Source organism: Pectinophora gossypiella, chromosome 8 (genome assembly GCF_024362695.1).
Source record: "Pectinophora gossypiella chromosome 8, ilPecGoss1.1, whole genome shotgun sequence".
NCBI classification, from domain to species: Eukaryota; Metazoa; Arthropoda; class Insecta; order Lepidoptera; family Gelechiidae; genus Pectinophora; species Pectinophora gossypiella.
This window is the reverse complement of record NC_065411.1, coordinates 4,491,216-4,515,940: the sequence shown is the minus strand read 5'-3', so window position 1 is coordinate 4,515,940 and position 24,725 is coordinate 4,491,216. Positions and strand designations below refer to the sequence as shown.

The following is a 24,725-nucleotide window of genomic DNA, read 5'->3' as shown; positions in this document are numbered from 1 at the left end:
AACCGCGTAAACTTAAAATAATGTACCTTTTTACAAAGTTTAAAGTTTTATATTTAGTTCCATTAAAATCCATAGCCCAGACTACATTTTGAACCTGATATATCATCTTCGTTCGTCCTTCGTGTAATAAAGCCTTATTAAAATGCTTACCAGAACTAAAACACTGTTCATTAGTAAGTAGAAACTCGACCATCCAACTATTTCCATTTTACAGCTCTAATATACTTAACAACACACTTAAACAACGACAGTGATGCTGTAAGAGAATACATACACCCACACGACTCCTACTGAAAGCTATTCTACTAATACTGAAAATATTTCATTATAAATGACCTAGTCGACAGGGTCATAGCATGTTTAATAAATAAGTCACTTAATCTATTGAATTATTCTATGGAAAACTTTATTAATGTCTTTTATTAGAATATGCAAATATCGTATGTCATTAGTGACTTCATTATTATGATTTAATTCATCATCAGGCCTCATACATCTTTTTTTTCTTTTCATATATGATTTATACATCTCTACCTTAATGCACTAACACTGTTTTGTATGACGTTATCCCTATCGGAAGCAATCCGTAATGAACAATCTAAATAAACAAATCTAATAAACGTAATGATGGTAATTAAAGGCATCTTGTGTTTGTATTCTCAAATATTTTTGCAAAAGTATGAACTTTACTCTATTTCTATGCTCTCCTATGAAGAGGGACGTATGGTTCGTAGGGTGATAGTGATAGCTATTACTATCTGTGGACACTTTTGAGATAACCAAATAGCTTTTGTGTATGATCTTTTTTTTTCCAACCGCAACCAAATCGGACTATCCGTTCTGGAGCTACTGTGGCACGACAGGCAAACAGACTAATGTACGTAAGTAGTCGTTACGTGAGCCATGTCACAGGCTCAATAATAACCCTGAACACCAGGGTTGATGAGGTTGGTGATTCATCTCACAACCCGCACGATAGAAGAATAAGAATGTAACTGGACTTAAGAGTATAAATATATAGAGATGAAATATATTTGAAATTATTTCCATTGTATTTAAAATAAATTCATCATCTCCCTTTTCCCATTTTTCACAGAAAATTTTCTTGCAAAATAAATATAAAAACATTGGTCGTGAGTAATTTATTTTTTACGAAATGGCAACGTAGGGTGGGTGTTCGTGTGTTATGTCTGATTGTTTAAATGTAGTTCTGTGCAATAAAGTATATTTGATTTGATTTGATGACGTCAGCTGTGCCAATATTTAAAATCATACGACACTTAATAATATTTAATATTCATTTATTTTTTTAAGTACATGTTTACATTGTTGCAGTAATATTTGAATACCGAATAATTTAATCAAATAGCTACAAAATATCAAATACAAAACAAATTCTCGACAGCGCAAAAAGTGAAAAAGGTATAACATAATAACTATTAAAACGATCAATTAAAATAACCACATACACTAAACAAAATTAATATGAACTTATATTAATTACCTAATAAGATTTTTTAGGTGACAGTGGTATTAAAATTAGGTAGACAAGATAAAGTTTTTTTTAAACCCAAACTATTTTTTCCTAAACTATTTTTTAATAATTAATTGTACCATTCGCAATAATACTTCTTGACAGTATTTGACAAGGAAACTGATAACTAGTGTTAAATTAAAAGTACTTACACACTAAACAAAATATTAAAACCACATTGTTCTTAGCTGAATGTAATGTTTTTTATAACTTACCATCTAACAATAAAAACTATACTTTATTAACACAAAATCTCAACAATGGCTCCATTTATAATCAACCGCATACCATCGATTGATTTGATTAACATTCTAGAGAATTCTTAAAAAATCTTGAACTGAACATTCCTTACACTTGTAGAACGTTACAATGTTCAATTTAGGACTGCTAAAATATCTTTAATTTACGACTTTCTCGAACATTTTGTAACATTCTCCAAAATGAACTCCGGCCAAGTAGTTAATCCGGCCAAATAGGTCATGCCACCTGCGGCAAATCTACAATAAGTCACAAAAAAAAAACAAAAATGAATTTTGGTGTCTCAAAACTTTAAAACGGCCACAATGAAACAATTCATCTAAAAAACATTATTGCAATGTGACTTTTGCGCATGGTTATAAAAGTAAGTGCGCAATGCCCTCTTTTAATCACCGTAATCTTATTAATATTAGTGGAAATAAACCAACCCGCAAATTATCAACCATCAGATGGAATGTTCTTTATCTTATTTCCCTTTGCCTTATTTGCTATTAACTTCGTAGTGACGGTGTAGACGGTGTGCTATCAGGACGATTTAACTGAAAGATAAGATTCTGTTAGTTGCGTATACAATTATAATAACAACATAACATGCATTTACAACAGCCTAATACGTCCCACCGCTGAGCATAAGCCTCCCCTCAATCAACCTAAGAGGTATTGGAAGATGTTCTAACGCGGGTGAAAGTGTTTTACGGCTAATAGTCGGGACCAACGGGTTAGTGTGCCCTCGGAAGGACGGAATCATCTTATTTTTTCGGACAATTACGTGTTTCAAGCCAGCAATGTCCTTACCAAACTAAGTAGTTTTAAATTTCACATACTTATTATTACAATGGTGCTAATTCCTACAGACGCCATCTAATTTTATTTTAAGTATACTTGTCATTTTCTTATCCGTTGAAAAGGAAAGGGACGGGTAATCGACAGGCATAAAATTTATGGAATACACGTCAATTTTAAGCAGAAATCTAAAACAACCGTCTAAAAATTTTACATCGGCCAATAACCCGACAGAGTTAAGTTGACAGCACGTCAAACGGATTACATACCAGCGAGTTGCCTATTTTATTCGCCCGGGTTATTCATTCGTTTTAAAATTAACTTGTTGACAATCACCCGTCCCTTTCCTTTTCGGCGGATAAGAAAATGACGGGTATAACTTAAAATAAAATTAGGAGGTGTCTGCAGGAATTAGGGCCATTGTACGTATATTGCAAAATTAGTGTAAATGAACCAACTTGCAATTTCCCTGCCTGCTGGCACTGTATGTTTTGAAGCTTCGCTTTTACTCTTCTCCACAGATCTTTTGACCATCTAAGTGCTGTCCTGTCCACTGTTGACTCATTTAAAAGTTGCTTTATATTCGGGTCGTTATCAATGAATTTTACCTGAAAGATAATGGTTTTATTTTAGTTGCTTTGCAACACTACCAGGAATGCTGATTAGCGGAATAAATACAATCGCTACTCTTGCGCGTAAGTATAAATCCATGAGGGACTTTCCTGGCCACGTTCCCCAATAATAATATAGATGGCGCTGTAGAGATTTAACGTTATAATTACCTATTTTCTCATCACTCGGGTACATAATTATTCAAAAATACAACGTTATTGCAGAAGAATATATAAACATAATTGTTTGCTCGTCTCTCGACATTTTCTGTGACTTACCCGGTAATGATGCATCGGGGCTTGTTCAGCAGACACATCAGCAATTACGACTCCTGGTGTGTGCTGGAAAACTTCATGGACACCGGTTTCTATGATCTCGAGCGGTCTCACTGCGTATTTAGTCCTTTGTTGTAGATTTGGAGTCTCCATCCGCCGAGTTTTGCGTGACGTTATCAAGGGCACCGGTGCGTTAGGATCGTCCTAAAAGTTTTATCACTAAGTAAATGACATACTCATAACATTTCAAGATTTTTCTTGACGTGACTTATTGTAGATTTTCCGCAAATGGCATTAACTACTTGGCTGGATAAATGGAGAGCGCTGAGGGCTCTCACCCGGTTTTTTAAGACGCTATACAAATAACAGTTAAGAACGTTAAGGGCACTGTGCTGAGGTTTTTCTCGGCTATACAGTAGTTTAAGGTGGACGTTCGTTTGTGAGACGTTCGATATTTTTTTTTTTGTAAAAGCATATCTATAGTATGTTACCAACCGAATAAAGACATTTTTTGAGTTTGAGTTTTGACCTTTTGATAACTTCTGTAGTTAATAATTAACTAAAAGTTAAGTAAGTCACCTGATTGTCCAAAAGTAAGATGATCCGTGCTTCGGAAGGCACGTTAAGCCGTTGTTCCCGGTTACTACTTACTGATGTAAGTGAGTAATCGTAAGATGAGCCATGTCAGGGGCCTTTGGCGGCTCAATAATAACCCTGACACCAGGATTGATGAGATGGGTAATTCACCTCACAACCCACACGAAAGAAGAAGAAGAAGTAAGTTAGAAGACAAGAACACTGTCTAAACAATATAGTCTCACCTCAAAGCCAAGAAAGTAGAAGAAGTTTTTGAAGACCAAGCCGGCAAGGGTTTTGTGCTTGCTTGTATAAGTTTTGGTAAATGAATCCAGCAATGTTGTCAAGTTGCTATGATGCCGCGGTATCACCAGCTCGTCTGTGTCAGTAACCAGCAACCAACCCGTGGTTGACATCGACCGGTAAAGGCAATCGTTGAGGGCGGCGACCTGTGCTCTCGTACTGGAAAGCCAAAAAAAATAAATTAAAAAATATATAAAATGAAGCACATAATTCAAATTCAAAAATATTTTTATTAGTGTAACCGTCACTTTTTACATAACAAACTTTGAAACTCGAATTTAGAAGCAAGCCAGTGCACCACAGGACTAAAGTGAGTCATACACGCGGCAGTTCTGCAGATTATCTATTCAATCTGCAAATTAAATTTAAATTCAAAAATATCTTTATTCAATAGGTAACATAGTTACACTTTGAATCGTCAATTTTTACATAACGAACGTCTCATCCGCCTAAAACTACTGCAGCTTCTCACAATCTATATAGCCGAGGTAAATGTAATGTAATAATGTAAATTCTGACCACGTAACAAATGTTATGCTTAAGTTGCTGTGCCCCAGCGGAGCGTCACAATGTACTTACCATATCCTGTATACCACCTATGTACAACTGTGACTTGCAATAAATGATTATGATTATGAAAGTAGCTGCAAGAAAAACCTCGGCACAGGGCCCTAGACGTTCTTGCATTATAACGAAGTCTTGTACATTAGCGGTAACAGATACATTTTTATTTTGTATGGGAATATACGTAATATTGCATATTATATACCTATGTCAATCAAAATCAACCTTACCTACTTACTATCTCCCTATCAAATCGAGGTACATACCGAACTTACCTAATTTTATGTTTGACAGGTCCCGGTAGGTTCCAAGGAAACAAAGTGAGGAGGCCTTGCCGCTGGTAGTGGCTGAGGAGGCAGCTCACTTGGTCAGTCACAGAGCCTTCATACATGTAGAAGTGTGACACTCCGAGCAACCGGTTCATCTCAATCCATTCTACCATCCAGTCCACACGGTCGTATGATAAGTGGAATGATGATACGCACACGTGGAGAGAATTCTAGAAATAAACTGATTACTTAATATTATTTATTGTCATTCGTGGTCCAGTGGCAACCGGTTCCGGATCGGTGAACCACTCAATTCCCGATGAGGACATTGTCGAAATCACTTTGTGAAACTGTCTTTGTTTGGTAAGGACATTGCAGGCTTGAATCACCTGATTATCTGAAAAAGTAAGATGATCCCGTGCTTTGAAGGGCACGTTAATCCGTTGTTCCCGGCTATCAGCCGTAAAATACCTCCACCTACCCGCAGTGGAGCAGCGTGCTGGAGTATGCTCCATACCCGGTTGATTAAAGAGAGGACTTTTCCCAGGACGTACGCTGTTTATGTTTAAAGTTGCAAATCACAAAACATATGCGTACGATTATATTCAGTTGGGCTTGTCCTGTATCTATGTGCATCCATCGTAAGATGAACTGAGTACCCACGCTTCACTTGAGCTCTCTGTAAGGCTGCGTTTCCATTAACGCGGAGCTGTGCGGAGATGTGCAGGAATCGACCAATCACCGTGAGGGAGAGAATGACAGAGCGTCTTCGTTTTTCGCTCTCTCGAACGCTGTGATTGGTCAAATCTGCACATCCGCACATTATTCTGACTCCGTGTCAGTGGAAACCCGGACTATAGGTACTTATGATTATGAGTGTGTGTGTGTGCACCAACCCGATAAATATCAGAACCGTGTTTTGGAAAAGAGTCGATAACTTTGTGGAGGTTACTGGGAGGTCTGTCAGCGGCGGTGGAAGCCATGACCGCAAGCGATGCTCCTTGCGCCTCGTGGGGCTCGATGCCTGTATCCCGGAGATTGCACAGTACGAATGTTGCACTGTATCGCTTTTCAATTTGAATCTTCGGCATCTAAAAAGACACAAACTTTATAACATTGCCCGTGATAAATAATTACAAAGAAGTAACTGCATGTTACACTTGCAAGCCTAAGCAAAATTCAAAAAAATTCAAATTCAAAAATATCTTTATTCAGTAGGTAACATAGTTACACTTTGAATTGTAATTTTTTACATAACGGACGTCTCATCCGCCTAAAACTACTGCCGCTTCTCACAACCTGTATAGTCGGGGAAAAGAAGCTGCAAGAAAAACCTCGGCACAGGGCCCTGGTGACATCGTAACGAAAACTTTGAGGGGTGGTTCAGGCCATGATTCTGAGATGATATCAAGTAGAAATTTCCGTCGCAAAAGTATGGATTGGAAAATAATTAAAAAGAAAAGAAAAATTTTCATGAATTTTTTGACACGAAATTAATATCAAGTGGAATTTTCCGTCGCAAAAGTATAGAATTGAAAATAATTTAAAAAAACTAAAAAAAAATCATGAATTTTGCGACGGAAAATTCCACTTGATTTTAACACAGAATCATGGTCTGAATCAACCCCCTCGGTATTCGTTACGATGTCACTAACACCCAGTATATTCATATTCATTTATTTCGTAATAGTTATATTACCTTTATTCCCATCTGCCCCCTTTAGGCTTGCCACCGGGGTGGTGGTGTGTACATGTCATATGGAAAATACACTTCTCATCAAAAAAATCGAAACACCTTGCAAGTTTACGTTTTGTCAGGATTATCAGAAAAATGTGTACATTTAGGAATAAATGTTAAATGTCGTTTAATAGTGAGTAATATGAGCTTATCAAATCTTAATGTTAATGTTCTAAATTTAAATGAATTTTTCATAGGTTTCGCCTATAGGTTAGGTTTTTATGTTTTATGTTTCATAGGTTTCGTATTTTGTTAAATGAGTCATTTTTATTCCGTATGGAGTATAAAGGAAATGGATAAAACAACACACGTAAATGAAAAAAAAAGCTAAAAAACGTTTATTTAATAACTTGTATTCCCTCCCCGAGCTCTAATTACTGCTTCCATACGGTTCTTCATCGATCGGATGAGAGTCACGATCACATGCTGTGGTATATTGTCCCATTCCTCTTGGATTGCATCTTGCAGCTGGCTAAGTGTTTCTGGGGCAGGATCTCTTGCTCGAATTCGTCTCTTTAATTCATCCCACAGATGTTCAATGGGATTCATGTCCGGGCTTCTTGCTGGCCATTCCATAATAGAGATATCGACTTCGTTAAGATAATCTCGTACGACGCCCGCGGTGTGAGCCCTAGCATTGTCGTGCATGAATATGAAGCCGTTGCCAATAAAATGTGCATAGGGCATCACATGAGGCTCGAGACACTCTTCGACGTACCGATGACAGTTTAGTGCAGGCAGACGTGGCCCAGACACGAAAGCAAGCTCTGTCTTACCGTCGGCGCTGATTCCTCCCCAAACCGTCCACGAACCGCCACCATAGCTGACCTTTTCTTCAATGCAGCATTGTGCATAGCGTTCTCCGTCTCTTCTGTAGACCTTGTTCCTTCCGTCGTTACCATACAGCATAATTTTACACTCATCAGAAAAGAGAACTTTGCTCCACTGTAGGTATGACCAATTTAGGTGCTCACGTGCAAAGTTAAGGCGCGCTCTTCGATGGTCTGCAGTTAATTTCGGCCCATTTGCTGGCTTATGCGGTACCAATCCACGATCCTTCAACCTTCTTCTAATTGTAGAGTCACTTACAGCCACCCTTCGTACAACACGAAGCCGCTGCTGCAGTTGAAAAGCGTTAAGGCGTCGATTTCTTAAAGAAGTTGTTACAATAAATCGATCATCTCGCTCAGAAGTGACCCGATTCCTGCCAGATCCTGAACGGCGCGTGAACAAACCAGTCTCCCGATAACGTTTATAGACTCTATGAACAGATGACAGGCTTAGATGCAGTCTTGCAGCCACAACACGCTGACTAAGGCCAGAATCCAGCAATGCCACAACTTGGGCGGCTTCTGTGGGCGAAGTATCCATAGGTTTTAGAAAAAAAACCTTTTTTCAGACGTCCCAAAGTCACAGTATTGAAATAAAAAACAAAAAGTTTAAGGATAGGCGCCAATTTTTTGTTTTTAAACGCTAAATGTACTCCAACCCTAAACACACATTTGTCTCAAAACAGTGATTCATTTCGTTTATAAGATAAACAAATGAAATTCTAATTTTGAATTTAGAATTTTCGCTTATTACTGTAATGGCCAAACTGCCAGCTATACATTCATGTATTTTTTTTCATCGTATGAATTCTTTTTTGTGTTAAATTCGGACAGAAACAATGAAAACGGAAGTGTTTCGATTTTTTTGATGAGAAGTGTATAATAATACAATAATGGTACTTAAATACTTAGGTACTTAGATAAAAATTCAGGGAAGCCATTTAAGCTTTTTTTTACGTGACATATTGTAGGTTTGCCGCAAATGGCATTAACTACTTGGCCAGATGTCGGAGGTAAAAAACTGGATCTATCAAATCTTCAAGTTAGGTAAGCGGACCCTGTGAAAAACGGGATAATGTTCTAGGTAGATAAAATAATTACCTGAACTTGGGCGCTAAGTGTGATCACGCGGTCGTCAGGCAGCCACATGCGACAAATCACAGAGTCATACGGAGGGAGAGTGATGGTAATCGCTATCACGCGCACCACCGCCTTTGCAGCTCTCTCCAGAAACGCGGAATACACGTAGAACTTACGCCTGTGACAATTACAAAGATATCAATGTTCACTGTCTATCGGTCCGCGACTTAGTCCGCGAAACATGATTTTAAGTTTAAAAAAGTTTCGTACATACTATCAACCCTTTCTTAACCCCTTGGGGGTTGAATTTGGCAAAATCACGGCTTACTTAGTCAGCACCTACATTGTAAAAAATATAAGTTAACACCCGACTAAAACCCGACTGCGGAAAAATCACGGTCTAAAAAGCATGAAACAAGAAAATAGGTAGGTATATTTTTGAGAAATTCTTCCGAATTCTTCCGGTTGTATGCCGTGACAAGCAAAATCTTAGGACAAATTGGTATAAGGCCATATAAGTAAGTACTCTTCTTCTTTAAAAATAATTAGATTTCTAACTTGGTACTTGCTTAGTATAATAAACAGGTTGCCACACGCCATCTTGTGGTAACCGCCCAGGTGAGTCTTGTTGTACGTCTTCTGACTCGAAGCGTTTCGTGCGATTTCGCCAACTCTGTAAAAATTAAAGCCACCTTTCCCTCATTTGTAAAATCAATAATCGTAAATAAACATATAAGTAATTTAATGATAGAACTTGTGTAATACATGTAGAACGGTAGAACCAAATTTGACATGTAAAATATGAATAAGGCCAAAATCTATACATAACATAATATGAATAGTAGTCTATACGCGTCCCACTTCTGGGCTTCCCTTCAATCAACCGAAAGGGATGTGCATTTTCCACGACCCTGATCCGGTGCGGGTTGGTGAAGGTGTTAGGACTAATGGCCCAGTAGTAGTACATAGTCTATATGACAGAAGAGAAATGTCAATATGTCGCACCAATTCCAAATTTCATCCACTGATTGATTACTTAGTTGCTCAGCTGCTTGACCCCATGGCCAAAATACAGTCCGTCCCCTTGACCTTGGTCAAATGGGCGCGAAGCTTAACGTAACGTACTTACCACAACGAAAATACTGTTGAATGAGAAAACTAGGAAGAGAAGACTAGACCACTCCATCGCGCTCATGGCGTGTTGCACCTCTAATACACACTTAAACAACTTTAGTGTGGCTGTGAGTAAATACGCCCTTTCCTACTGAAAGCTGTTTTTATACTGAAAATGGTGATTTATTAATAGCGTTTCTCTTAATTACAACATAACCTGACCTTTGGGCTCATAATAATTAATAAATATTATATAATAAAGCTTACTTGTCTATTGATTTAAAACATGTGACACTCATAACATAATCTTGTTTATAATCGTTAAACAATAAACATCATAAGTGTATCGTGTGACTTCATTATTGTCATTTTCTTATCCATGATACTCTACCACTACGTCTTCCGATTATCCATAATATATATCAAAAAGTCAGAAACGTGGTCAGGGTTATATGGTAAATCCTAAATCATCATCATCTCTTTAGCATTATCCCGTTTTTCACAGTGTCCGCACCTAACCTGGAGATTTGACAGGTCCGGTTTAAAATCTTGCATACGTATCGGTGGTATTGAGATGCCTTTTAAAATCTAAATCCTTATGTTTAACTATTGTGTCTGAATATCTTATTATACATAAATGACATATTTTTGGTATATTAACCACTTATCTATTGAGTTTAAATAAAGCATGGATTCCATAACGTTTATTGTTACAATAGTCTGATTTTAAAATATTTATGTCACATGACTTCATTATTGTGATGTCCTTATTCATACAACCTCCTCAACAAGGCTCCATTAACGCGAGCACTCTGCACTCTGAACCACGTAGCGGAAAAAGCTGATCTATTTGTATGTGCTCTGAGTGAGTTCACAAAAGTAGCACTACTGATTATTTGTTATGAGGTTTCTTTGACTTAATTAATTAATAAGGTTTATTATTTTATTTTTTATTATTTTTGTTATGTACCTACTTAATAATAGTTTGTTTTTGACACCTGTATAGCGCATTAGTATTTTACTGTAATGCTGTATTGTTTGTGGTAGTAGTAAATAAATAAATAAATATATTCTACTACGTATTCGGATTATCAGTTACACCTGATAAGGGAAAATGCTGTTGGGAAAATTCGTGACTTATTCTTTTATAAAGTCACGAGTTCGAATGTTTGAATATTCCCAAAGTTGGAACATTCTCGGGAACGGCGCATCACTGGTCTTGTCTCAGTCCGTGCGTGGTCTTGGAGTGTATCAAACGCGTCGTCCACGGTGATAGGATACCCGGACTATACCTTCGAACGCTGCAATTAAATAAAGAAACGAACACTACATGAGTACATAGACTGCTTTTACTCTAGCGATTTCTCGGAGCGGAGCGATACCGCGGCGAACTCGCAAAAATGGAGGAAAAATGTCCATAGGCTAAAGACCCTGCTGGTGAAACGGAGTTAAATGTATCGTCCTGTCGACGTATAGTCCAATAGCCAATCGGTCGTAAGAGAATGGTTGCAGAATCGGAAAATATATCTAGTATGAAAAAGCTCTTAGAGTAACGAGCACATTAGCTTCGCCGAAAAATTATCGAGAAAAATCGATATTATGATAAGATTCTTAGTTAAATTTTTCTGCTGTGCGATGAGCAGACAAAAGTTCTCTTTATCACTTATATTATATAGAATAGTAATTCGAATTGAAATAAAATAATTCGTAAATTATCAACCTGTAGACATTGTATATTTTTAAGTTTTGATTGTACATTCTTCCACAGTTTTTGAGTCCATCTATGTGCTGTTCTGTCTACAATTGTATCATCTAGTTTGCTTCTTTTCTGTCGTCCTTTCTGCATGTCCACTTGTGGGCACGACCCCGAGAGACATTTTTCCTAAAAACATTTTTTTGTTAATCGTAGGTACTTAATTCCAAAAAGGTCACTCAAATGCATAAGAAATTACATAAAAAGGTGCTGTGCACAAGAGCCATACTGCCGGAAGATAAGCTTTTGCTTGGCATCTGAGTATAAGCAGATACAAAAGAGAACGCAAACAGCAATAACACTTGCAACATAATCTAAGTACAATTATTAACATAACATAAATAAAACCGTAAATAGCTTATATGCGTCCCACTGCTAGGTACAGGCCTCCCCTTAAAAAACCGAAAGGAACACGAAACATACTCCACTGCGGGTTGGTGGAGGTGTTTGGACTAGTTTCCGGGACCAACGGTTTATCACGCCTACCGAAGCACGAAATCATCTTCCTCATGCGGACAATCAGCCTGCAATGTCAGGACAGTCTAACAAAGTGATTTCAACAAAATCACCATCGGGATTTGAACCCAGACCTCAAGATCGTGAGCCCAAAGCTCTAACCACTAGACCAAAGAGGCTGTAACAATTAAGAATGTTAAACTACTCACACGGTAATGATGCAACAATGCTTGATTCTCTGGCATGAGCAAAGTGGTGGCGCCCGGCGCGTGCGTCCAAATGAAATGGTTGCCAGGTTCTATGACTTCGACCGGACGTACTACGTACTTGGTCCGAGCTGACCATGGGGTCGGATAAGTCATCCGCCGTGTTTTAAGTGACGTCAATAATGGCATCGGTGACTCTGGGTCATCCTAAAACATGGAAGTAAATTATTATTTTGATGTGGTAGCCATACCGTAGCGCCGTACCGAAGCCTAGTCGGTAGAACGCTTGCCTCTCATTTTGAGGTCGCAGGTTGGAATCCAGCACAGGCCAAATCATTTATTGTCGATTTTTTTTTCGAGATCATGTCTGCACGCACGTAAAACAGTTCGCGTGTGAGTCCGATCCGAAAGTGCGCGGGGGCATTGCGAGGCGAGCGGGGCGAGGAACAGGCAGTTGCCGATTGCCTCGTACGAGGGTTGCCTACCAGTCTGAAGATGTTTTAGGAATTTTTCGCGTTACTGTGGTTACTAGTCACACGTTTTTAGTGCGATCATTAAAAGTAGTTCCTATAAGTGTCACTAGTGACTGTAAATATAGTCTTCCGCTGTCTCACCTGCCAGCCTAGATAGAAGAAAACGTTCCTAAACAAGTAACCGCCAACCCTGGGCTGAGCCGCACCGAAGATTTTACTAAATGAATCTAGCAAGGCCGTCAAATTGTCCTCGAGCCGCGGCATCACCACCTCGTCTGTATCGATAATCAACAACCAGGCTGCGGTTGACATCGACCGAAGGACGCAGTCGTTGAAGGCCGCCTGCTGTCCTCTAATTCTGGAAAGTTACAGCCACATACATGTTAAGAGTTTAAAAAATATACGTAAACAGCCTATATACGTCCCACTGCTGGGCACAGGGCTCCCCTCAATCAACCGGAGGGGGTATGGAGCATACTCCACCACGCTGCTCCAATGCGGGTTGGTGGAGGTGTTTTTTACGGCTAATAGCCGGGACCAACGGCTTAACGTGCCCTCCGAGGCACGGAATCATCTTACCTTTTCGGACAATCAGGTGATTCAAGCCTGAAAAGTCCTTACCAAATAAAGGACAGTCTCACAAAGTGATTTCGACAATGTCCCCATCGGGAATCAAACCCGGACCTCCAGATCGTGAGCCTTACGCTCTAACCACTAGACCACAGAGGCTGTTAAAAATATATAAAGAGAAAATTAAATGGAAAAAATCTGACTCGGACGGGGCTTGAAACCGCAGCTCTTGTCAAGCTGGGACGAGCGTGAGCGTGAAATCCTTGATCTATGTATTGTCATTAAGCCAACATTGAGTGATTCTTTTTCGATTTCATTTTCTCTTTGCGAGTTTCCCTCAGTACGTTTATATTTTTTATGAACACATCTATCGTATATATTTTAAAGGAAAGAAATTATTTACTTACTTAATCAAGTTACCGTCAGACACGGAAATGGGTATATTCCATGGTAGCAACGTGACGAGACCCTGTCCTACGTAATATCTAAGGATGCAATCCATCTGGCCACTCACAGAGTCGTTGTACATGTAAAAGTGTGACACTCCAAGCAACCGGTTCAGCTCAATCCATTCTATCATCCAAGTCACCCTGTGGTATGAAAAGTGGAGAGGTTTCACGCAAACGTGGAGTGAACTCTGGAATAAGACATGATTTAGATTTATAGTCAAAAATACCTTTATTCAATAAATACACATTGCAATTGGATTCCCATTTAATGTGATTATCACATTGGTCAACAACAGAAAGCTCGGTGAGATGTGGGAACAGTCATGAGCAATATCATGTTCCCACTTTAGAACCCTGTCGCACCATCATATTGGACATTTAATGAGACTTACGGTTTCATTTGTCAAAAAAGTTAATGTGACATGGTACCAGTGTATACATATATTATTAATGCTCGTGACAATTGAATGCAGTTCAATTGGGGTCTTGAAGATGACGCAATTTGGATATAGTCCTGAGATTACGTTTTGTTGTGTGTGTTGAAATATTAAAAAGAAGTACACATATGACACCAAAAAAAAAAACAAAAAAATGTCTTGTTTCTGCCGTTGTGAAACGAGGATATTTAGGATCCAAACACAAATTTTATTCAAAAAACTTTAAAAAGTTTATAAATTACCTGACGGAAAAGTAACGCTAGCTAATTATATACAGCTAGATAATACCCATCAAAAGCGTAATCACCAAATAAGAGAAAGAAAATAAGTGTGCGTACGGATTGGTTTTCCTGATAACTTCTTCCGCGCACTACCGTGCGCTTCAATTTTACGAACCAGATTAACTTTAGAATCGGGGAAAGAGTTGATCACGGTCAGGAAGTTAGTAGGCGGTTTGTTGGCAGCCATGGAAGCAATGACTGCAAGGGCTGCTCCCTGCGTCTCATGGGGTTCCACACCGGTACGACGCATATCACACAGCACGTACGCTGGACTGTACCTCAAGTTTGAAGTTTCAAAAACCACCTGAAACAGTAAATAAGCTCGTCGATATAATAATGACAGTTGTTGGTTGGTGTCGAACAACATTTGGATTAAACTAAGGGACCTCTATGTGTTGCCTTTGGCCACACGCACGCGTTCCAAAAGTCTGGGATTCAATAGGCCCGAAATATGGTAACGACATACCTACTAATAATAATAATAACGTTTATTTCGGACAAATCACGACCGACATATACATTTACTAATACATAATTATTAATTAATAATATGTATTAAATTAATAGTATTAATAATATTATATACATACGTATACTTACAGGCTGTTAGTGATATCGTAACGAATGCTGAGGGGGATGGTTCAGACCGTGATTCTGAATTATATCAAGTGGAATTTTCCCGCGCAAAATTCATGTTTTTTTTAGATTTTTTAATTATTTCAATTCTATACTTTTGTGATGGAAAATTCCACTTGATATTAACTGAGAATAATTATTATTAGCTGAATCACCTCACAGCATTTGTTACGATGTCACTTACACGGAGTGTGTAGGTGATTTAGCTGATTATTCCGAGTTAATATATAGCGGAATTTTCAATCGTATAGAATGGAAAATAATTTAAAAAACTAAAAAAATGTGTTTTTGCAACGGATAATTCCACTTGATATTAAGTCAGAATCATTGTATTACGGTTACGATGTCACTAACACCCTGTATTTTTGTCATAGAATTTACACACGTATTTTTTGTGTCCATCTTCAATTATGTGTTTTTCTAAAATCAATTTATGTATGTCATATTATTAGATATTTTACCTTAATTTTGGCTGGAAGGGTAAGTACGCGGCCGTCGGGCATCCAAATACGACAAAATATGCCGTCATGCCGGTAGTGCGTGTTGGTAATCGCTATCACTCGCACGCCCCTCAACCTACGCGTCTCCACAAACGCTGAATATACGTAGAACTTGTTCCTGCAATAATTTTATATGAAAAGTCAACAATATTGCAATAAGTTAATTAATCCTAACAAGTAAATAAGGACTAAATCAATGTTTATCAATGTTATGTGTTTGTCAATGTTATGTTGTGTTGTTGTTATGTTGTTATGTTTTTGTTGTTGTTGTTTTGTGTTATGTTTATGTTGTTGTTGTTAGTTAATATTATGTTGTGTCAGTGTTAGTCTAGTCTAGGTACTCGTAATTTCAGATTTCTAAGTTGGAACTTGCTTAGTATGAGAGACAGGTTGCCACACGCCATCTTTGGGAAACGCGCCAGATGACATCTGTTGTAACTCCACTGGTTGCAACTTATTTCTGCGGGTACGGCTTCGCCAACTCTGCAAACATTTAAACCAAATTATTATTGCCTACTTACATCCTGTAAAAACAATAGCCAAGTATTGATCACAATTTAGTAAGTATTCCTAGGAATAACCTATAACACTATGCATAGTTAAGTGGAATAGATCTCTCTTAGAGATAGCCCTCATTTTGCGACATCTTAGCCTTGTCTGAATAAACATTTCAAATTATCATTTCATCAAATTCGATTCGAAATTATAAACGAAAATAATTAGTCCAAATTAAAATTGTACCATTGTAATAATTTTCGTAGCAGTTTTGTTAATCGTAGGAAATTTAGCTTTTACTGTAATTCTCACGTAACGAGCCATGTCAGGGGCCTTTCGCGGCTCAATAATAAACCTGACACCAGGGTTGATGAGGTTGGTATTCCACCTCACAACCTACAAGATAGGAGAAGAAGACTTTTATTCTATACCTAACTAAGTAACAAACGGTGCTACGATAATGAATGGTGTGAGTCAGCCAGGAGCTTTCTCTTTATACCTTAGAACAGAATTTGAAATGAAGTAAATACGTAAAGTTATCCACCTGTAGACACCGCATATTTTTAAGTGTTGATTGCACTCTCTTCCATAGTTTGTTTGCCCATCTATGTGCTGTTCTATCTACTATTATATTGTGTTCTGTTACGTTTCTGTCCTGTCCATTTTTGTCCTTATCTAGGACTAATGCGCACGGCTCAGTATCAACACAATTTTCCTGAAACATATTTTTTCTGTTAGTTACAAATAAAACGCGACGTGGCTGTGACGACTACATACTTAAGTAAATAGTAGCCGGGACATACTGCATAACGTGCCTTTCGAAGCACGGGTCATCTTACTTCCGGACAATCGGGTGATTAACCAAACTAGAAATCACAAAAAGATTTCGTGATATGTCCCCCACCGGGGAATCGAGCCAGGGACCCTCGGATCAAGAGGCCAACGCTCTAACCACTAGACCATGGAGGCGACTCACCCGGTAATGATGCAACAGTGCATCTTCTTCAGGCACGTGCACAATGGCAGCGCCCGTTACATTCCTCCAAATCAAATGGTTGCCAGGACGTACTATGTACTTGGCCCGCTCTGGCAAGGGAGTTGGCTTCAGCATCCGCCTTGTCTTACGCGACGTTAACAATGGCACAGGCGACTCAGGATCGTCCTTAAAACATGTGAGTTATTATTTTAATATGGTAGACTTCTTATAATAAGTAGATTATTAATAGAGCCGTGGTAGCTCAGTTGGTAGAACGCGTGCCTCTCACTTTGAGGTCGCAGGTTCGAATCCAGCACAGGCCTAAACCCATGATTGTCGAATTTGTTTTCGAATTCATGTTTGCAAATCCGCGGGCAAGCATATTACTAACTATGGCACTATTCTCGTGTCCTAGGCCGTAACGTCTCAACTTATACGTAAGAGCGCAGAGCGCCTTGACAATTTATGTGAAATATTTTTTGATGTTTATTTTAAAGTAAATATCGAGCATCTTAGCGTTGCCAAACGTCAGGACCTAAAGTCACCTCAGCTCGCAAATAGTAACGTTTTTTGAGAAAGCATTAATAAACATCGTCAGAAACGCTTTCGTGCCACTGTACACATCATTTAACCCAATGCCAAGAATCACGAATAAGTACTTTATTAAAACGAGTTGCGATTCTCACAATTCTCCCCGCACCAACCCTATTGATTGGTGGTGAAACGGTCGGAAAGATTGCATTGACTTGTATGGAATCCACTGATACCTAGATATCACATAAATATCGCCGCGCGATGCATCGTTACAAAATCCGCGTCGTCTGAGAATCGCCTTAATTCTTGTCGAAATTTAATCTCACCTGCAAGCCTAGATAGAAGTAAACGTTTCTAAACATAAAGGCCCCGATCCTGATATCAGGCGCGCTGTAGTTTTTGTTAAGTGAGTTTAGTAAGGCTGTCAAATTGTCTTCTTGTCGCGGCATCACTACCTCGTCTGTGTCGATAATCAGCAACCAGCCCGCGGTTGACTTCGACCGGTAGAGGCAATCATTGAACGCAGCGTTCTGTCCTGTAGTCCTAGAATGATACAGCAACCTACGTTAAAAAACTATTCTTTAAAGCTATATTTAGTAGGTAAATATTTCCTTAAGGTATAGCAAAGCTGGTTTCGGAATCACGTAACCCTTGTTACAACCGTCGTCAAACCTATTCATCTTTCACCTCACCACTGGTTTTAAACTTGTCACAAGTAGAAACCAGCCTTCGCGGCACAGCAACCGCGCCGTGCTCGGCGCGAATTAAATCAAGGGCTATGGCCAATAGCCGTACGATGTCTTTCCACGTCGAAAGCATTCGCTGCGTCTATTAGTGGAAGCCTTCGATATAATTGGCGCCACGCGCATTACGTTTGCCGTGCAGATCCTGCTGGGATACGGATTTGATAGATTTTTGTAACGGATGTTGCCAAAATCATATCTCGTCTTTTATATCCTTCATATCTTAATGAACGTACCTAATATCATCGTGAGATATGGGCATATTCCATGGTAGTACTGTGATCAGACCTTGTCGTGCGTAATATCTGAGGAGGCATTCCATCTGATCACTCACTGAGTCGTTGTACATGTAAAAGTGTGACACTCCTAGCAACCGGTTCAGCTCAATCCATTCTATCATCCAATCCACCCTGTGGTATGAAAAGTCAAACGGTTTCACGCAAACGTGGAGTGAACTCTGGAACAAGACTTGATTTAGGTTTGGAATGTACTTACACATGTCTAGCTATTACACTGTGAGACCATGTATACTATATACTACACTGTTCAGATTTAGAAAAGACCTTGTTTTCAAAATGCCATTGAAAATAACCTGCCTCTTCAGCAATTGAATAGAGAGTTATAGGAAGAAGCGCATCGTTACAAATAGTATCTGATCCTGGAGCTCTTCGAAATTTGTTCTTTTAGATTATTTCCTACACTTGGATTGTGATCAGATCCTCAGATTACTGTGACAAGACTTTTATATTTCATGTTGTTTTTTTGGTCTCTTTCCCTTTTTTCCTCAACTGTACTTCTTTCTAGACAAATTGGAGAGATCTTAAGCCTTACTATTTTGATAAGATCATGAGGTTTTACCAACCAGATAATCTTCAGAGTCGGGGAAAGGGTTGATCACGTTCAGGAAGTTAGTGGGAGTTCTGTCAGCGGCTTCGGAGGCAATTACTGCAAGCGCTGCTCCCTCCGTCTCATGGGATTCCACACCGGTATCATGGATATCACACAGGACATACGCCGCATTGTAATTCAAATGCAAATTCTCTGGAACCACCTGAAATAGTAAACAACTACATCAATGTTTTCGCCACGAAATTCTGTTTATACACTTTCCACGTCGAGAATCAACTAGGTCATGTTTAATGTTATTATACTGCCAAAGTCACCGTATCATGTTGGTCTAACAGAAAGCTCGGTGAGGTGTGAGTACTTTATCTTTTCATGAATACCCTAATTGGGATATAGGCGTGAGCTTATGCTTATGCAGATGTCATCCATTTTGTAAAGGTAATCGATGACTCATTGTCAATGCCTAAATTCCCTAGTCACCTAGAAGCAAATCATGATACTCGGTAGAGTAGCCAAAGCGTAAAAGCGTATTCATTTTCGCATTTCTTAATTAGTGACTGACCACAGTCACAGTCAGTGTACCAATACTGGTTTGCTTCTCAAACGCGGAGTGCCAGTTCGAACCGCTGTACCGGACTTGCACCAATGAGTTATCAATTTATCTTTAGTGCAGTTTTCACTAACACAGTCACGACCATTATAGACGGTGATACGGCTAACCACCTACGTTGGTCTGTCAGAAAACTCCGGCACACTTCACTGAGTACCCACAGGTATTTAGTTCATATTGCGATGAATGTACCTCTGACTAACCCATTGAGATGTAGTCGTGCTTATGTTGTGTTAAGTGGGATTATTGTTACCTTAACTCGGGCTTTAAGTGTAAGTACGCGACCATCGGGCATCCAAATACGGCAAATTACGTCGTCAAGCAGACTGTGCGCGTTGATAATCGCTATCACTCGTACGCCCACCTTCCTATGTCTCTCCACAAACGCAGAATACACGTAGAACTCATTCCTGCAAACATGATATTAAAAGAAAGCAATATTTTAATAAGTACAATAGGGTAGTTTACAACTAGTCAAATCAGTTACTTTTTACTAAATGTATGAAACATAGAGCAACAGGAACATCCGTGAAAAAGCAACCTGAGACGTCATAGAAAAATGTGACAAAATGTCGCACTTATTATTACATTTGTCTTTATTAAATCAAATCAAATCAAATATACTTTATTGCACAGAACTACATTTAAACAATCAGACATAACACATGAACACAGTACAATTTGGGCTCTAGAGCAATTTCTTCCAGGCAACGACCAAAAGTAAAATTCATAAATAAGTTAAATAGAAAAAAGAAAACGTTTTTTGACACCTTTTCATATGTGTTTAATTAGTAATCAAAATTTCATAATTTATCTTTGTCTTAGGACACTGCTCTATACAATACAAAATTATTTATTGCACAATCACACAAGAAGAGTATACAAGTAGAATAGAAGAAGTACAATCAGCAGCCTTATTGTTAAATAGCAATTTCATAATTACTTTTTAAGTACCTATGTATTTTTTTCTCTAATATAATAAAAAGTGACTCTTTACCAAGTAAGTAGAGGTGAGATACATTTAAAAAAAAGGAAAAAGTACTTTCTGAGTTCGTTTTTAGTATGAAAATAATTTCAGATATCTGTTGGAACTTGCTTAGTATGAGAAACAGGTTGCCACACGCCATCTTGGCCAAACTGTAAACTGTTTGTACGTCCTCCCTGGCTCTGTAAAAATAATAATCACGAACAAAATATAATTTTCCTCAAATGATTTACGCATCTTTCAGAAAATCTTATAATTGAAACAAAAATCTTCATCATCATCTGATGATGAAGACGTTATGATGACGTTTATGAATCATGATGAATCATCATCAGCCCATTAACGTCCCCACTGCAGGGGCACGGGCCTTCCCTATGGATGGATACGCGTAGGGAAAACGGGCCTTAAACCATCACGCGGGCCCAGTGCGGATTGATGGTTATTAACGACTGCTAATGCAGCCGGGACCAACGGCTTAACGTGCCTTCTGAAGCACGGAGGAGCTCGAGATGAAAACTTTTTTTTGTGGTCACCCATCCTATGACCGGCCTTTGCGAAAGTTGCTTAACTTCAACGATCGCAGACCGAGCGCGTTTACCGCTGCTCCACCGAGCTCCTAAATATAAATGAATTTTGTTTAAAATAAACGTAAACAACCTAGCCCCACTGCTAGACACACGCCGCACCTCATTGAATCGGAGGGGGTATAGAGAATACTCCACCACGCAAACGCACGCTTTTGGGCTTATATTTTTGCAAACTAAGAAAAGAACATTCTAAATACGAAAAGTAAGATGTAATTCTTACCCAAACCGAAGCGCAGTTGAATGACAACATTAAGAAGAAGAGACTCGACCAACCTGGTGGGTCCATGGTGCGTGCAGCTCTCACACACTTAGGTAACAATAAACTAAGGGCGGTATTAATAAACTAACCTCAGCTTCGAGACTGCTCTCAAGATCGTATCAATGTGACAGTTTTCATATAAAAACAGGGAATTGAGCATGGTCTTGAAGGCAGTCTCAGCGCTGAGATTAGTTAATTAATACCACCCTAAAACAACTACCTAATACAGTGATGCAGAATACACCCACTCCCACTAAAAGCTATGCAATATCTACTGAAAACGTTAATTTATGAATGGCCTATTGTACATCATTATATTCAAGTAATGCATCGCTTGAGCTATTTATGATAAATCTGCTTTCTGTTTATTGTATTACTTCCATTATGATGTCACTTCACTCATTGATACACAAATTTTACCTATTCTAACAGTCCGAATAATAACAGAGGTACTTGGTAAGATTTTAGATTTATCAGAACGTGTTACTTACATTTCATGTTTGTTTTCGTGCCCAAATCTGAATCGCAGTTAGTCGGTTTTTGTTTACTTTAAATGTAAATTTTCACTTTTAAGAACTAATTAGATATACTATTTTGTTAGATTAAAAATAAAAGTAGATACATCAACTTAAAAGAAGTATTAATAAGTAAAAATGAAAAGTTTCTTCACTCTAACATTCCTTTCGATAAATTAATCAACAATTAAATTACTAGTAAGTAGTAAGTTCCAGTCCAAGTCCAAAACAATTTTCCCACTCTAAGTCGTCAATTGTTTTCTTTTCAGTTTTCTTCTTAAAAACGCTATTTTTTTAATGAACAGTATCAAATTGGTCAAAGGAGTTTAGTGTTATACGGGTGAACAAGAAAGTTATTTTCATTTGATAAATAATATTTTTTTATATTATATTTAGCAGTAGAAAAGAAGGAATAGATATTGCTTAATTTAGTCGTATAATTATCACACACAAGTATTCAGCTCGATCGGAGCTAAGCCCATCGTGCTTTTTTCTACCTCTAGACAAATATTAAGTTCCTATCTTTACTATGTGTGAAGCCGGCGGGAGTGGTCAATATCTTTCTACCTGATACTCTTCACAATGTCATTTATCTCCTTAGAATGATCTCGTATTCTCAGTTCGCTTCCCGGTCTCATTCTTCTGCCACTAAGTTCTGGTCAAAATCTATTGACTTATTCCAAGCAGGGTAATTTTTCCGAGTACCCGGCGCGGAATTGCATCGGAAGTAAGGTCCAGTGTAATTCCAATACTTTCAAGCTTGAAATCCTTAATGAGGTGGGTAGAGCCACAAGAATTCTCCCATTGGCCATATTAATAGAAAGAGAAAATTCACGATCACCCCTGTCGGATTTAAGTCATTTCCGGGAAGATAAACAGCTGAACGCGTTCTATATTTTTTTTTAATCCCCAGCATAGATGTATGAATAAAAATAAAATCACAGGTAAGTATAATAATTTTATAATATTATTTATTTATTTAAAAAAAGACCAATGTCAACATTCGACTAACAAATCTTTAATTGGAATCAACATACCACCCCTCTTTAAAATAGACATCACAGATAAAATATAGACACACAATCTTTTTTTGTCACAAAATTATTATCGCTTATGAAACACTGTTTAACTCTCTTCAAATAAACACAGATCATGATGACTTCGACATACAACTAATTATACTGTAACATCCTACACAAAATAACAATAGGTTTAATAGTTAAATGCTTTGTGTAGCCAACTTTTACAATAATTAACAAGAAAGAAAACACAAAATGGAATCAATTTACAAAAAAGAAATAGAAAAATACATGAAACGTTATTTTATTTAACTATACTACCTATTAAATATATAAAATTACCTATTATTTACAGTAAAGCAGTGTGTGTGATTGTAGTAAGTATATAAATATGATAAATATAGTTGTCACAAAAAATAGATCTCCGATAAAGTGGGTGTAAAATCAACAGAAGCTAGTTTTTACGATCTACTCGGAACCGGCGGCGTGCAAAACGAACGTGCGTGTGAAACGATTAATGAATGCGGGGGAAGCAAGAGAATTGTGTCAGGATCGAAGCAAATGGAATTCCATAGACTCTGATTACCCCGTTAGAAAATAGGCGTAATTTTATATATGTATGTGTATATGGAGTACCTACGTGTTTCTGTATGGAGTTCTTCATGTTTGTGGGTGGTAGGCAAGAGGGAAACCACTGCGCTATTTTTCCCTAAAAAAGTAGCATGGACCATTGTCCATGCTATTCATTGAACTGTCCATTGAACATGTCATCTCGCTCTTGTCGGTTTAGCATTCTAAACCGACAAGAGCGAGATGACATGTTTCTGTATATAATAACGTAATACTTGTGCTTTCGATTTCATACATTTACAGGAAAATAATTAAAATAACATACCATTTAGAGAATAACAGGATTTTGATATGTTCTACGTAGATTATTTAATAATTAGGCATGTAAAAATAAATTGAGACACTTAAGTTTTTTTTTTATAACAGACAAAGCATAAAGATAAAGTAGGTAACACATTAACTTGGGTACTACAGGTGTTAGGCGTAATGTACCATTCGCAGCGAGTATAGAATGTTGACACCTACTGTGACCACTTTCTTTCTGTTGTTATTGTACTGACTGCACAAACGCTCGCTGTGTAACAAGCTACATTACGGCTAGTCATAATAACCAGTCAGAACCCAGCTTTAGAGTTGCAAGTAAAAAACAGCCAAATACGAGGTCTCGATGGATGTGATGAATCGTATCGTGACTTCGTGACAGGTTTTAAGCCCAATATCGCTTGTTAATATTTCATCATGTTATGGTTTTATTTTGCTTTCAGTCCAGCACAGAAGCAAGTTTATTGTGAAAATGCAATTTAAAGTATTAATCTTATTAGCTACTACCTAAAAGCCATATCGCAATATCGATTAGGCCGAAAGAAACAACATTAAGCAGCAAAATACAA

The 24,725-nt window shown here is 38.1% G+C and overlaps 1 protein-coding gene across 1 annotated transcript; it reads right to left on the bottom strand.

Annotated features, from left to right (window-relative positions):
* Window positions 1-2,248: 2,248 nt before the first annotated feature.
* Window positions 2,249-22,884, bottom strand: LOC126369102 (uncharacterized). Its single transcript, XM_050013395.1, has 20 exons — window positions 22,814-22,884; window positions 20,154-20,310; window positions 19,307-19,495; window positions 18,681-18,901; window positions 18,028-18,244; window positions 17,168-17,353; window positions 16,772-16,906; window positions 14,676-14,864; window positions 13,801-14,030; window positions 12,965-13,181; window positions 12,354-12,557; window positions 11,692-11,817; window positions 9,392-9,495; window positions 8,844-9,000; window positions 6,071-6,265; window positions 5,181-5,404; window positions 4,284-4,500; window positions 3,466-3,666; window positions 3,034-3,183; window positions 2,249-2,331 (listed from the first exon to the last, which is right to left on the bottom strand). The coding sequence occupies exons 1-20, from the start codon at window positions 22,882-22,884 to the stop codon at window positions 2,284-2,286; spliced, it is 3,438 nt and encodes a 1,145-aa protein (XP_049869352.1). The 3' UTR covers window positions 2,249-2,283.
* Window positions 22,885-24,725: the final 1,841 nt, after the last annotated feature.